This window comes from Nyctibius grandis, chromosome 2 (assembly GCF_013368605.1).
Source record: "Nyctibius grandis isolate bNycGra1 chromosome 2, bNycGra1.pri, whole genome shotgun sequence".
NCBI classification, from domain to species: domain Eukaryota; kingdom Metazoa; phylum Chordata; class Aves; order Nyctibiiformes; family Nyctibiidae; genus Nyctibius; species Nyctibius grandis.
In genome coordinates this window covers 106879832-106895771 of record NC_090659.1, presented here as the reverse complement: position 1 = coordinate 106895771, position 15940 = coordinate 106879832, and the positions used below count along the sequence as shown (strand labels likewise).

At 41.5% G+C, this 15940-nt stretch overlaps 2 protein-coding genes across 3 annotated transcripts in view; one reads left to right on the top strand and one right to left on the bottom strand.

The window, feature by feature from the left end:
* Positions 1 to 257: 257 nt before the first annotated feature.
* Positions 258 to 2086, top strand: MRPL57 (mitochondrial ribosomal protein L57). Of its 2 annotated transcripts, none has more exons than XM_068395207.1 (2): positions 258 to 319; positions 1605 to 2086. In XM_068395207.1, the coding sequence occupies exon 2, from the start codon at positions 1618 to 1620 to the stop codon at positions 1927 to 1929; it is 312 nt and encodes a 103-aa protein (XP_068251308.1). In that variant the 5' UTR covers positions 258 to 319; positions 1605 to 1617; the 3' UTR covers positions 1930 to 2086. The 2 variants fall into 2 exon arrangements, with proteins under 2 accessions (XP_068251308.1, XP_068251309.1); XM_068395208.1 differs by lacking the exon at positions 258 to 319 and adding an exon at positions 327 to 748.
* Positions 2087 to 2789: 703 nt separating this feature from the next.
* The window catches only part of ZDHHC20 (zinc finger DHHC-type palmitoyltransferase 20), a 54942-nt gene continuing 41791 nt past the window's right edge, over positions 2790 to 15940 (bottom strand). Inside the window, exons 9-13 of the mRNA XM_068424958.1 lie at positions 13950 to 14076; positions 12576 to 12665; positions 11292 to 11407; positions 10802 to 10879; positions 2790 to 8578 (exon numbers count right to left, since the gene is read on the bottom strand). Coding sequence (XP_068281059.1) covers positions 10842 to 10879; positions 11292 to 11407; positions 12576 to 12665; positions 13950 to 14076 — 371 coding nt within the window. The 3' untranslated portion in view covers positions 2790 to 8578; positions 10802 to 10841. The remainder of the gene's footprint in view (positions 8579 to 10801; positions 10880 to 11291; positions 11408 to 12575; positions 12666 to 13949; positions 14077 to 15940) is intronic.

Below are 15940 nucleotides of genomic sequence, written 5' to 3'. Positions count from 1 at the left end.
CCCGAGGGACAGAGCCAGCACCACCCGGCGAGGGCCGCCTGAGCCCCCCTTCCCCCGACTAGCCTCAGACCACGCGAAAGACCGTTAACGGCTGCCTGGGAGCAGAGCTGCGCGCCAGGAGCGGCTCTGAGGTTAGCCGGGCCGCGCCGCGCGCTGCCTGAGGGGGACGGTTACCGCCCGCCGCCAGCTTCGAACGGCGGGCAGCGCGCGCCCCATTGGCGCCGCTAGGCCCCGCCCGCCCGCCGCGAGCTCTCGCGAGAAGGGCCGCCCGCCGCCATCTTGCTTCCCGCCGTGGGGGTTGGAGCCGGCACCGGAGCCGGTGAGTGAGGACGGAGAGGAGGGGCCAAGCCCATTAATTACAGGGCTCGGAGCGCTGCTGTGATCTCTCACGGTGCATTTTCGCCCCAAGCGCGGGGTGTTTCTTGGCGGGTTGCTCTGGTCGCGCTCGGGCTGGCCTAGCCCTGAAGCGGGAGATAACCCCGGTGGGGAACGGGCAGGGATCCTTCTCCCCAGGCAGCAGTGCTCCGCCGCGCGGGCCGAAACGCGCCTGGAGCTGGCGAATGCCCAGCGGTCCCGGTGGTTCCTGCGGCACTGGAGGGCCCCAGTGGGCAGCTGTGCAGCGTCGTATGCCGGCTTCATTCCCGGTCGAGGCTGCGGGTGCAGGTCTGAGGGCGAGCAGCCGGCACTGCCGTGGAGACGGGCAGCTCTGCCTTGCCCTCTCCTGCCGGGAGGGGAACCGGAGACTGAGGTAGCCATGCGCCCGCGAAGCCCCACAGCTTCATCTCTAAACTGGGTCAGAGTGGGATATGAGCATGCAGTTGCGCCATGGGAATGGGTGGGGTGGCTTTTCTCAGCAGTAGTTTGTGCTGTGTTACAGTGCCTGGCTGACTTGGTAGTTGATGAAAATACTGTGTAATGAGAGACCTAGGAGTTAGGCATGTTTAGGACTAACAGGTTAATGAAGAGCATCTGTGTCAAATCTAAGCATAGCTTGGCCCTTCTTGCCTCTTTGTTATACCTGTGCATTGTGTCGGAAACTGCATTTGTTCTTTCTACATAGGCTGATTGGTCTAATACAGGATATTGTTTTCCTCTACAGACCAGATTTCCCATAGTTAAAATGCAAGACTAGGTAATTGTATACTAATAAGTTTATGGAGAGATTGTAGTTCAAAACTTAATACTGAGGAAAGGCCAGATCTAGATCTAGAAGATAGACCTAGAAATACTCCCTGTTTCAGCAATGCAGTTAGCTGTTTGAAGAAGGAATGCATGAAGTGAATCTTTTGTTTAGCAGTATTTGGGACTGGATTTTTCATAAATAATTTACAGAGCACATGCTGTAATCTCAATGTAAGGATAACTGAGTAAACTCTTTAGCTAAATAAAGATTTTTCTTTTCCTTTTCTGGTCTTAAGTTTCCAATACGTCTGTCACTGTACTGTCTACTGTACGTAATGGTGGGTTGTGAGTATCAGGTTCTGAACTTCAAACTTCAGACAGCCAGTTAAAAGGCAGTGGAGTAAGCGTGTGCAGATTTTTCATTTTTCTTGTTAAATTTTAAATTTTTGTCCCTAAGGTAATGAGTATGTATTTTTGTTTAGATCTTGAGGCATAATGTTTTTAACAACAGTATTACTCCGAAAGAGGATTCCTGGAAAACAATGGATTGGAAAATACAGGCGACCAAGAGTGGTTACCCTTTCAATGAAGCAAGCAATGATCCGAAGGTTGGAAATTGAAGCTGAGAATGAATATTGGTTAAGTCGACCTTACCTGACACGGGAGCAGGAGTACAAACATAACACAGAAGAGAGACGTGCAAGATGGGAAGCTTTCAAAAGCCTGGTGAAAGCTAAGTTCCCTGAACATAGATATATCAGCGATCATTTAAACCACTTAAATGTGTCGAAAAAGTGGACGTCTTGAATAATGTGGTGTATTTATATTTGGCACGTATTATGCACTGCCACAGGATCTGCTGTCGTACCTGTTACGGTAGTTTTGTAATTCAGTATAAGGGTAGATGACAAATGAGGCTTTGCTATAGTTTACAAAATCTTACATTAAAAGTAGTCCTACAGAACAGCGTATGTTTTGTTATTGTCTCTTCAGAAAAACCGTTCTTTCTGTGTCTCTCTACCATCTGCCTGCTTTCTGTTCTTCAGGGGCTTGGCATTAAACAGTGTGCGTTACCAAGTGCAGTGATGATGAATTGAACTAGATGTGTAGCTTCACTCATTTCCTTTTGAAAGCTAGGAGAGCACACGTGCTCTGTTGAAAGGGATTATCTGCGGGTACTGACCAGATGGCTCTTACTGGGCACTCTGCCTTCTGGAGGGGTGCTTCTGTATAACATTAGTACTCAAGACACAACTGACACCACTTACACAGCGCTCACTTCATCAGGCACGCAAGGACTGAGATGAACTAGAATTACGAAGTTAGGTGTATGAGGCTGTAACTCATGGATGATTGTAAATTGTTCCAGTTTTTTTAAACTTTCTCAAAAGAATTGTTGAATTTAAATGCCAGTGTCATTGTCACATCGGTGTCAACTTGGGTGTTACTGCCCTCTCTTACAGAGATTATTTCTGATGTAAAGGGAACACAGCTGATTCCTGTTTGAGTGGCAACCTGGTATCTGTCAGTCATGTTTAGTGTCCTGAAGGAATATAGTCAGCCACAAGTCAAGAGCTGTTTTATTTCTCCTCTCAAGACCAAGTGACCTGGAAGATATCAAGAGTGAGTGTAATCTTAGGTTTGTTGCAGCTGGCGGGTAAAAGCTGTGGAACAGTTACAAAACATTTCCCAGGTAGGCAGTTCTTCTCACAGATCCAATACACACATGCTACAGCTAAGCAATTTTCAGATCTTTCACATACTTTTATTAAGTTGATGTTGCATTCACTGATAAATTCAAGTGTCAAATCCATTAGTATTTTATGACTTTGGAAAAGAGGCCTAAAGCAGTACAACTTTTTTATTTAAACATGAATTATACTTCAGAGAAGTATGAACAGGTCTGAACACTGATGTACAAAATCCTGAATGCACTTTCAATGGTTATAAATGGCTTAAAGTATACATATGGGGAGATTGCACAATAAAATTAAAACATGAAAGAACTTCCAGGCAAAGCAATGTGATTTTATATATAATTCATTTATAAAAGCCCATTTTAAAAAGTTACTTCAAGTATTAAACTATAAATGGCAACATGTTTTCTTTGTGCATAGGACTAGTCCTATCTGTAACATACAAAAAAATACAATAAATGTGTTCTTATTACATATATCTTTTACACTTCACCTCAAACTTAAATACAGCTCATTACAAGTTTAGGCAGCACAATTAAAAGTAACTATGTGGAAGTAGAACAGCTGGGACATTGTGATTAGTGCAAATGGTGATGACACATTTGCCTTGCTGGCAAATACAAAAATAATTGTAGAGATAATCCAGGGATGTTTAATTCCTTTAAGTTAAAAAGGGGACAGGGAAAGGGGGCAGACTTAACAGTAGGAACGCTGCCTCTTCCTGCAATATCTTTATGATTGTAAATTGCCGTTCAGAAAGATTTCTGTTTTTCACAATAAAGCTGATTAATAGCAACAGGTTAAAGGATGGGAAAAATGAGAGGAACACGCCAAGCATGTAAGTTGTCAGCTAGGCAATGTAAATGGAAGGGAATCTGCCTGTCACCATTAATGCTTTGGTGCCAACGAAGTTGATCCCAGCGCTTCATCCCCAACATATCTGCTTGACTGCTGAGCATATTCGCTCTGTCTTGGGGCAGGGGGTGGGAAGAAAGATGGGGAAACCCCCAAACAAAGCAAGCACTCCTGTAAACATTATCAGACTTCGCTACCTAATGGAAACAAGATTCAAGTAACTGCTGCAGAAAACGAACAGCCAAACACCATTTTTAATCAGCATTAAAACTAACTACAACTTGCAGCTTCATTACTTTTCACGACAGTTACGTAATTAAGAAAAATGCATATAAAAAGCTGTCTCTCTATACAAAATAAATTGCTAGAAATGAGTGTAGTTAATGTGTTCAGTATTATAACAAATCACTTTATATGCAGCTGCTTTCTTTGGTGCTATTTAGGGATAGAAGAGCCTCTGATGTTGCATACTTAGCTATTTTTTAGGTACTGTGAAAGATGTGTTCTTGATCTGCACTTACAGTTACAGTAGCCGCTATTTGGAGCCTCTGTATGTATACCTGAATCCCCCAGTTACGTACAATTTTCGACTGTGTCCTCAGAGAACATATACTATGAAGCTCAAAGTTGTTTTTTGGTTTTATTTTTTTCTTTTGTAGTAAATACAGTCGTCAGTCATTGTTCCAGATCTAGGCAGAACTGGTTAATTTGTGTCAGAGTCAATGCATCTCTTGGTAAATCTGCCAGATGCTAATGCTGCTGCTAACGCTGCTTTATTTTCCCCCCTCCTCTTGGGGCTCTGGTGAGCTACAACCGGACCACACTTCAGATGATAGATCAAAAAGTTCTTTGAGTGGATATCGAATGATATTGAACTTCTTAACCAAAACCTCCAAACCCTAAATGATTATTTACAATACAGAAGAGCCACACAAGATCAAACTAGGGAAGAAACAGTACCTGAAAGCTGTAGGCATTTAGCATTCTGGAGAACAGGACCAGTTTCGAAGAACAGCATACCAAAAGTAGCTTGGTACCTGTGAATTCCACACTCAAGGGGCAGCTTTAACAAAAAGTTACCATAATTTCTACTCAAATCACTAAAAATAAGTGTCCGAACTCCCTTTAAAATAACCCTCTGAATATTTAAAGTGGAAGTTTTCAATCAAAGGCTATGATGCATCGAACTTGTGACACTGCAATCTCCAGATAACACTGTAGGAAGTGAACTATGACACAAACCTACACCTCTTCCTGCCCTCTTCCCGTAACATGCCTTTGGTAGGGGCAGTAATTGTATGTTGTACAGTCTGTGAATAAATCGTCATAAGAAAAAAACAGTATTAGCTGTGAGTTTTAAGTATTTTCTATTTATGGATTTCCCTGCCTCATCTTCACAGGGACAGGCTTATCATCTTAAGACATTTCAGAAATCTCGAGAAATCAGACTGTAATCTTGCCCTACATCAGGCTTCCATCCTCACACTGAGGAGTTTAATGTCATTTTGCCTGCATGACTCGTGTGTGTACGTGGATTTTTTTTTTTTAAAGAAAAAAGCAGTAAGGATTACTAAAGCATAGTTTCTAATTGCAGCCAATGCCAACTACCTTACAGTAACTACAATGCTATTTATGGCTTGCAATAGTAATTACGTTGATAGATCTAAAAGCTTAAGGGCTGTTATTTTTATTGACAATCTAGGTATTTTCAAGACTTGCTGATACAGAGTAAGTTAAAGCACAAAACCAGCATGTACAACATGACCCAGCACCCCAAACAGTTGTTTTCTTGGGATCAATCTCCCTTCTGGCCTCCTGAACAGGTCGGGCTGCTCTTCTTGATGCATTCCCTGGAAGTTTTCAGCTCTTCCATGCATGGGCCAAAAGGACCTATTTCCTCGAGCAGCCCTACAGCCCCCCTGCCTCTGCTGGCAGTGATACCTACCTCTGCTTGCAACTCAACGGCCACACAGCTGTTTGTCCTCACCAACTTCTTAATTCCTGGCTTGCTCCCTCATTTTGCCTATCCTACTCTTTGATATAGCACAGAGTGCCCTTGCTTATGGTTAGGAAGCTGTAACTCGGAAAGACAGAGCAGAAGACATCGCCCTGCCACCTCAGACGTGACACCTCCTCTGCAGCCAGGGCCTGCCAGGAAAACCTGACCCCTCAATCCCACTCACTGGTGTGCCCTTAGAGTTCACCAATGCAATTCCCTTAGAGAACTTAACTAACTCACTCCTTTGTGTTAGTCTGGGGTTTCTCTTAGTATCCAGTTCGGGGGAGGGGGGGGGGCAAGGGGAAGGGGTGTGGTTTGGGGGGGGTGAATTTGGAAGAATCATATTTGAATCATTTTACTATGATTTGTAGTTGTCAAAGGGACTCTTCAGTAATGCCTGCTTTTACACCAACAGTAACCCTGGCCTCAAGAGTATCCTAAGCACACTGCTCTCCTCCTTTTCTCATCTGAAACATGAGAAAAATCTGGGACAAAATCTGTGATCTGCATAAAGATGTCAGAAACATCAGCTCTTCATGAAAAGCCACAAAAATGTCCATCAGATATACAAAGAACTGGTTTCAGAAGACCAGCACTTGCTAGAGAACACACATAGAGTTAAGCCCAGTCTGTTCGCTTGCAGTTTTTCCTGTAGATTAACTATCCTGACTTAAGAAATCAAACAAGCCATACTGATGTTAGCCTACAGTACATATACATTCATATGGTGGTATACTGAGCACTTTGGGGGGTGGAGGGAGCACAGACCATATTGCCGAATCAGTGATATTTACCATATTAGGGACATAGATTTTGCTTACAGTTCTGCTAGATGATGACTGTGCATGTGTTATCTGAGCTGCAATACACTGATGCAGTAAAAGCCAGATGTCCCAGGCCCTCCAGTACAGTTCCACCAGTGTTTGGGCCTGCAGATTTTGGCACTCAGAACGAGCCATTTGAACTGGCAGTCTTCTGTCTCTGTTATCTTCCCCAAGAAATTCTGCTGGTGCAGTACTGCAGAGAGCTTACATTCAGATGAGCACTTCTCACTTGACATTTGAGAAAAAAAAGCTAAACCTTTCAGATTTATGTGTAGCAAATGTTTTTGTAAGATTTGAAATTAGAAAACGCAAAATTTCTTGTACAAAGTTTAAGAAACATTCTGCAACTTTCATAAAACATGCAAGTTTTGGACCATTACTTCTGTCTCAAGAACATCCAACAGTGACCAAATCAAGTTCATAGGTTCTCAAAGTGTTCTTGTTCTAGAGGATTAATATTTAAGAAAAATTTATTCTTTCCAAAGACAAAAAATACTTGTTTTAAACCTTACAGTATACTTGATACCTTAGTGTCTCCATCATAAGCATATTTGACTTAAGTAGCAATCTGTCTGGGAGACAAACCAAACCGGTTCTTTTCTTCCAGATCATCAACTCAGCTACTACTTCAGTCTGTATCAAAAGGGCTCATGTCTGTGTGTAATCAGCATCAGCTGAACATCAGAAAAGTTACAGACAGGAAAATAGTATTTGTTACCTTTTCCAGGCGCAAAATTCCAATACCACCCAAAGAGGAGTGAGGGGAAAAAAACCCATGTTGTTTGCTGTCAGTCTTGAGCTTAGGATGGACTTTATTCCTCACATAGGAAACACATTTTGCCTTTTGTGAACAGGTACATCACTGCACAAAGCATTCAATCTTTAGCAATTTCAACATCACTTAAACTGGACTTGAAAGTGGCAGACTAAAGCATACACATTTTCAGTGTGTTAACACAGATGTATAATCTAACGCTAATTTTCTCATAAGTACTAGATATTTGTTTAAATGGAACTTTAGAACCAATAAAAACTTGTGCCTTTATTAAAAAGATAAAAGAAAAGTATAAAACAGTATTTATAAACCATCAAGAGTCCCATAGAAAAGCAGTACTCTTCCAGTTCCATTTTCTAACAACACACAACTGCCATAACTTTTTTCTCAGGGGTACTTTACCATTTTGATACTGTCTTATACAGAACACTGCAGACATTAACAGAAAATGTAACAACTTTTTGGACTGGCTTTTCTTTGTATGCTGATAGACAATTGTTGGAAAGTAATAATCCACATTTTTTTCAACTAAAAAATGAGTTTGCTTCTTTGAGCTCTGTTCTTGATAGAGTTAAATAAATCAAGTTAAAATGATGAGGGGGCTCAATCCTATAGCAAAAAAGCAACACCCAAGTAAAAGGCTTTTACGTTGTTGGCATTGCCTTGCTCCAAAGCACAGCTAGTAGAAGGAATCCTTAGTCCTGAAAGAATTGGAGAGCTATGATCATGGGGCAGACTGATTAATACGAAGAGGGGAAAACACATCATCCAGTCCCTTCCCCATCACCCGCTGTTTGAACTACGTATAGTCACACTTCAGACTCACCGGCCATGCTCTCTGTTCATTGTTTTCTTTTTTACCCCCTCTTCTTTTTTTTTTTTTTTCCTTTTCCTTTTTTCTTTCTTACTGTAACCTGGAGACCTGCTATGGAAGTGACTTTTGCAGTGCCTAAGGTGTGAAGTTTGCCTGTGAGGAGGTAGGAGTCTCTGCAATCTACCCCCACCACTGCAGCGTAACAGAAATGCATAGTTCCCACTCTGGACCTTGTGCATCCAAGCAGGGCACTTCAGGATTTGGCCCTTTGGTAGCAGTATATAATTCAGTGTTGCATAAATGCACATTAAGAATCTTAAGGCATCTGTCTTAACTTCCCTGCTCTGCAATAGTGCTTACAAGAATCCATTGTACTGTGCAGAAACTTGAATTTCTTGTCTCTTCCCAAAATGTTCATGTTCCATTTTTTCCTGATCAACTTCTTCCAAACAAAATTAAGTAATATTCAAGCACAAAATGTGTTGCAGAAACCTAGTGAAACAAAAAAGGTAATTACTGGACTTCTACCATTAGCTTTGAAAAAACAGATCATAGCGCATTACAAGAATGCAGCTAGGTAACATGTAATTTACAGACTCCTGATTCAGGACAGCAGTTAAGGTAACTTCACCTCGTAATTAGCCTTCTGGGAGGTGTGGTTTGTTTTGTTTTCTTTTTGTTTTAAACCTCTTATGTTTTAGAAGATCATCTGCACTACAAACGCCAGTCCATCACCACTGGCCTGTGGCTAAAGTCTCTTGGATCCTGGATTAGCAAGAATTGCTCATTCATTTTGAATTAAATTGACAGCTATGGGGACAGAAGTTATATTTTCCTAGGTGAAGCTGGGAGACTGGCCTTCTTTCACAAATCATGCTCTTTTCTCTCAAATAATCTGGGAATTTTACTTGCCCGCCATAACTTTGACTGCTTCTGCTGCATGTTATAGGCATAAAATTGAAAAATACAAGTATCAAGCTGTTACAGGGTATACGAAAGTGCATGGAACAGATGTTGGATCTCACAGCTGTTGCATAGTTGCTTACACTTGCAGGGGGACTGGAATTAACCACCTTGGCCTACAGAAACTGACCAAATCCAACTGAACTCAGAATGGCTGAAACATTGTGCTACTGAGTTAACCATTATTTGAGATAACACATCCCAAAATGCTTTTGCATTGGGTGCAATTATACATTATTTATGTACACAGCTTTTAAAACTACAGCAGTTTGGGCAAGCGCGACACAAAGTACACAATCTTCCTTTATTAGATTTGGCCTGAATTTAGGAAGAGAGGGAGGATAGAAAGAAAATTTGTCCCAAACTATTACCAGTTAATTGTCTAGCCTAAGCCAGTCACCTATGCTCCCTCTCTAGGTCAGTGGAAAGAAAGATTAAGATACTTCTATAATACCCTATAAAAGGCTGCTGGGATGAACTGCTCTCAGAAGATATCTATTCCTTTCTATGAAGAATAGAAAAGCCTTAGTAACCTGTTTACATCAAATTAGTTTTCATATAGCTAGAGGCTGAAAGGAGTCCCTTGCTTGGGACATTCATTTGCATATTTACATAAAGTGGGAAGAAAAGTTGCAAAGGGAAATTTCTTCATTGGTGGGTTCTCATGGGTGAGCAGGTTTTTCAGAAGTACCACTAACTAGTCTAATTTTGGTTTCGTACGAGTTCACACTGAGCAGTAAGACCAACATCAGTCCAAGCATCACACCATTCCCCACAAAGACCTCTTAGACAGATTTTTTTTCTTGAAAACAAAAAAAAATCCCCAAACACCACCAAAACAATGGTTCTAGATCAGAAGGCTTATTTAAAATTAAAAAAATTAAGTGATCCGAAAATTACTGAGCTCACAAAACTCAAATACTGTGTTTTCTTCCCAAAGAAAATGGGAATCCCTCGCAAGTTCTGTCTCCCTTTTTTTTTTGAGGGGTGGGGAAGAAAAAGGCAGAGGGGGTGAATGACTAAGCCCTCAGCATCTACAGTTCCTAGCTGTCCATGTAAGATTTGCGTCTCTTCCAGAGAGAAAAAAGTTAAATGGGAGCTTATAAACTCACCAGAGTATGAAGTTAAGAGAAGTCTAATTTAGTCACTGGAAATACACGAAGGGAAGTTTTCATATAGGCAGCAGCACTCACTGTATTTCCTAAATGCAAAGTGCGTGCTGAGCTCTTACATAAAAGATCACTGTCAATCCCAAGTGTGTCAAAGCAGTCCGCATGCAGACACCTATATTTATCTATTGACCTTCATTCCTTGTGCACAGACAGCTTTGTAAAGTATCAGAACAGAGCATGGCCCACCAATATATGATTAAGAAAAGGAACAGCTCCTTAACTGTCTTTAAGAACATCGCTTCCTTGAGACAGGACTTCATCTTGAAATTGCCTGTTCAGCAGATTGGATTCTTTTCCGTGGTCAGGTAACAAATCCAGCACTACCCACTTCAATCTAAATTACAGGATTACTCTGACTCATCTCAGATCTAGCCAGCGCCTGTTTCCTGCACTACAGCATTACTCCCATTCTTGTCTTCTGGACAGCCATTCTGAGTGAGTTTTATTTAGACTTTTCTGTTACTCATCCAACATCAGAGGACTCCTCTGCATTCCGTAACTAGTGACTTTTAACTTCAAGATGTCCATTTTCATTTACTCATACGTATACAGAAAGAGCAATCAATTATGTTGGTCTTACCTGTTTCTCATTGAGATGGTTGGTTAGTAGTAAGCTGAGATCAGCTTTCCAACGAAACTATAATATGCTTTTTTGCACCTAAAATGTGAGAGAATCTCAATTATGTCTTTTCGCAGATTTGCAGAATAGCAAAGACTTAAAACCAGAAAGCATATTTATCGTGTTGTGCCTATTTTAAAAAAATATTTTCCTCCCCCTAATCAAATATAAAGAGATCCAAAAATCTCAGAACAGGAAGTTAAAAAGTGAGAATTATCTATTACCTTAGTGTAATAACTTAGTTTGGATCAGAGCATGAGACACAAGTTAGCCTTAACTCATGAACATGCTGACTTGATTCTACAGAACAAATTTTCTTTTACTTGACTCCAACCACTTCCTAAGAACCTTTTAGCCTTAAAACAAAACAAAACAAAACAAAAAAAAAAAAAAGAAAAACCCACCACAAACAAAACCATAGAATCATCAGAAATGTTATGGTGCTGGCTACCTGATTTAACATTTTCCTCTTCAGGGCCACTTTCTACCCACTGACTGTCGCTGGCTAGCAATCGATTTTGTGATTCACTGAGTGGTCGAGGAGGAAAGGACTGATTGGCTCCAGAGCTGAGAAGTAAGCAAAGTCAACAGGAATTCTGTAATAGCAGTAGCTGCTTATTTCAGACATTTCTAGAGTAGTGAAGTTACTTAAGAGCAAAGCAAACAAAAAACCCTACACTGCCAGCTGAAAATGGCCCCCTGCTTCCAACCCTAATTCTTCCATAGGCTTATTCCAGTCATCAGTCTAAACCCTTACCTGACATAGGCCATTCACAATTCTAATGGAAAAAAAAAGCACAGCCTGATAAACAAGAAATGGTATACTAACAACAGTGCTACTGCCACACAGTTAAAAGGAAAACCTAACCAGTACTGTCTGGAAGAACAACATAATGCCATCTTATCCCATCAGTAAATGCTAGGGCTTTCTGCTGAACATCTTCCTAATCCAAAAGGATACTCCGCTGTTTGCAGAAAGGTCCTGCTCTTGTGTAAATTCCACAGGTTATGTTGCACTGGAAGCAACAACTTCTCAGTGTTGCTTTTGAACCCCCCATATGCCTGATAACTCAGGTGACTGCTGTTGACAACAACCTTCAGCTACAAATTCACCAAACTATAACAGAAGACTTCTAAACGGTAAATGTAAACACTCCCAGATGTTTAACATACTCCCGTGTCTTTGAATATAAAGCAGGCTTCCTGAAAATACACTGAAGATATGAAACATGCAAATTTGGAGGGATAACAAGTAATGAGCTAAAACTCCTCCAGTGCTAAAAACCAGCAATAGCCACAGTGATCTACCTCTCCTGCAAACTGTGTCTCAGCATCCCTTGTTTAAGGATGCTGGAGGAGGTGAAATACGTATAATACCTTGCTTTTCTCTCATCCCAAAAAATACTTTAAACTTTTTTTCCATGGACCATTATTCAGTCTTCCCTAGGACTTTTTTGATTGCTGTTAAGAGCCGTAAGCTCTCTTTCTTACTTTCTGTATTACTGTTTCCTTAGAGCCATATCCTCTGTTATAGGTCAAAACCAAGAAACAGACTTTCTGCATCAAGCAACACCATTTTTTAGTCTTGATCCATTCTGTCCTTCTCTGAAGACTTACAAACTCACTCTGAAGATGATAAGAAGTATAAAAAATTAAAAAAATAATTTTCAAACAGTTTTTTCTCCAGATGAAATACAGAACAGTACAACATCAGTATCTTAAATGCTATAGTTACCTTTTGGCAGGTTCATTTTGGCTTGAGACAGTAAGTTGCTCTGGATCCATAATCACCAAACGAGTTGGAAAATTACACCCGTCGCCCAAACTAAACCAGAAAGATTCAAATCACCGTTTGTAGTTGACTTAAATTAACTGAACAAGTATGCATGCAAAAGGCAAATGCTACAGGCTTGAATCAATTACTGACTGCAGTGTTGAACTCCACACTTGAGCAAGGCAGTTCTACCACTAAGCCAGATGATCAGTTAATTAAATATTGGAGCTCAAATGATTCTCACCCTATCACTCAGTAGGGATTGCTGAGCACAGCACTGGTCTACGTATTTCAGAAACATCACTGTATTTCTGTAGACTGTAGCTCTAGTCTTCCCCCAAACCACTGTGCACAGGTAGTCAGACTATCTGGTACTTATAACCCCAGAATTCTGCTGCTGCGTTAATAATATTCTGGTGGCCATGTTGTCCCCTCTGCCCATCAATCTAAGGTTAGCTAAGCCTTCTTTTAAAGCAAGTTTAATCAGGATAAAATGTGGTGGCAAAACAGACTGATCCATCTACCATATAGCTTCTGTCTTTTTTAATCCCATGAAAAGTCATAGCAGTTGAGCAAGTAGCTGAGCAACTTAAGATCTTGTTATCACCTCTGCTGTTTGCTACCAGACCTCAGCTTCACAAATGGGTTCACCAACATTTTAAACTGATACACAACCCCCGAAAAGCAGTGTTGAAACACGGCACCTACTTTGTTCTGCTGACTTTCTGGAGTGGTGGAAGTGGGCAGCAGGTCAGTCTTGCTTCATTAAGCTTCGCTGACGCTTGTCTGCAACTCCCTAGCACTGGCTCAGCTGAAGTTTTAAAACCAGTATTTTGCATAGTATCAGATTTTTTTTTGCATTGCTGCTTATTTACATGCACTTTCTCAGGCAGCTTTCAATACTGAAACTGTCATCTGCAGCAAGAGGAAAGCTGTCAAGTTTTTTCAGGGGTAAGAGGGGGTGTTTTTAAACTGATGCTGTTTCGATGCAGATGAAGTTCATGCATTTGGATCTCCTCCGAGTTGCTGATTTCTGTTCTATAGACACTAATACTACCACCAAAGGGTGTACAATTTTTGAAATACACTACTCAAAGCTTTCCAGACTTCCATATTTAGAAGGCCCTTGTCAATGAGGCCCTTGTCTTTGACTGAAAACCCTATACAGAGTTTGCTCAGTTTTCTCCTGCATATTTTACCTACACCAATATTCATCATGCAGGATTGACAAAAGTTGCCTTTTCAGTTGTGCTTTGTTTTATAGGAAAAGGGGAAGCAAGGTGAAAGTCATAGAATCAATGTATTCTCCAATTCATTCCCATTCAGACTGAATACCTGGTAAAGATAGGGAGTAGCCAGTACTTCTTTTCATCTCCAAAAACCTCCCTCAGATTTTTGCTGCATCCAAGAGAAAAGCCATTTTTATCAGGGCCATTTCGAAATGTGGGCGCACGGAATGTTTCTGTAAAAGAAAAACATACAATATCTCTAGAGCGATAAGGAGTCAGGGAAGATGAATAAACAGACTCAAACTTCTCTATTGTGGAAACAGTGTCAGGCAAGCTGCGACAATCTGATGTGCATTATGGAAAGACAAAAAAAGTCACCTCAAATAATCAGAGAGCATAAAAAAAACCACCACAGGGTTAATGATAAAAATATAAAGGTAAGAAAGTTCATGTAAGCAGAACAGTCATCTTCCTCTCTTTACATTTAACATAGGGTCTGAGACAGAGCTAAGTACCATCAGCATGCCAAAGATACCACATCCCTTGTTCATTGATGGCTAGCTCTCTCTTTGGCCTGTGAAGCCTTCTTTGAGCAGAAGACTTCCTCTTCTAGAAGCAATTTACGATAAGCACTACTGGACCGAAACCCATACAGGATAGTTTTTTCTACTTCTGTCAAGGTCTGAAGTTGAATTAAGAGCATCCCGTGGTATCAGAGAAAGGGAAGATCTATTACATTAGAAACACAGACATACCACAAACTATAGCAAACCTCCACCATTTTTCTAGTCAGTCAAGTTACGCTCTTGGCCAAGAACAGAGAGGACTCATTGCTCTCCCCATCCAACAGCTTGTCTTTTTACAATCATGATCCAGAAAGTAAATAAGTACTGACTGTGTTGCCAATTACGACCACTGACTTTTGGGCAAGGAACATGCTAACATTTTCTTCAAAGCTAAAAAAAGAGACTGTGAATATTGCTTAGCTGTAGATATGTCAAAAGGAAAAGGACTCAAACAATCCTCCTTCCAAGCAATCAAAAAAATTCCTTTTCCTCCATCAAAATTCTAGCAACCTGAAGATTATTTCACTTTCAATCAATCCACTTAATTTTGAGGACAGAAATTTAAGCTTCCATTGAAAGGTATAAGATCTTGACTTATTCAGTTGTGGAAATACCCATCAGTCCCTGTCCCCCCCACCCTGCATAAAGCACTTTCAAAAATGCTTTAGCAAGAACTTCAGGTATTTTAAGTAATGCACGTAACTTGCTTATGCTCGTCAATGCCATTTAAAACATTTAGAATCACAGAATCATAGAATGGTTTGGGTTGGAAGGGACCTTAAAGATCATCTAGTTCCAACCTCCCTGCCACAGGCAGGGACACCTTCCACTAGACCAGGTTGCTCAAAGCCCCATCCAACTTGGCCTTGAACACTGCCAGGGAGGGGGCATCCACAACTTCTCTGGGCAACATGTTCCAATGTCTCACCACCCTCACAGTAAAGAATTTCTTCCTAATATCTAATCTAAATCTACCCTCTTTCACTTTAAAACCATTCCCCCTCGTCCTGTCACTACTTGTCCTTGTAAAAAGCCCCTTTTCCGCTTTCCTGTAGGCCCCCTTCAGGTACTGGAAAGCTGCTATAAGGTCTCCCCGGAGCCTTCTCTTCTCCAGGCTGAAGAGCCCCAACTCTCTCAGCCTCTCTTCACAGGAGAGGTGCTCCAGCCCTCCGATCATCTTCGTGGCCCTCCTCTGGACTCATTCCAACAGCTCCATGTCCTCCTTATGTTGGGGGCCCCAGAGCTGAACGCAGTACTCCAGGTGGGGTCTCATGAGAGGGAGTAAAGGGGCAGTATCACCTCCCTCGACCTGCTGGCCACGCTGCTTTTAATGCAGCCCAGGATACGGTTGGCCTTCTGAGCTGCAAGTACGCACTGCCGGCTCATGTTGAGCTTCTCGTCAACCATCACCCCCAAGTCCTTCTCCTCAGGGCTGCTCTCAATCCATTCTCCACCCAGCCTGTATTTGTGCTTGGGATTGCCCCGACCCACATGCAGGACCTTGTACTTGGCCTTGTTGAACTTCATGCGG

Coding starts and splice junctions, on each gene's coding strand:
- MRPL57 (XM_068395207.1), top strand. CDS start 1,618: ATGTTTTTAACAACAGTATTACTCCGAAAGAGGATTCCTGGAAAACAA.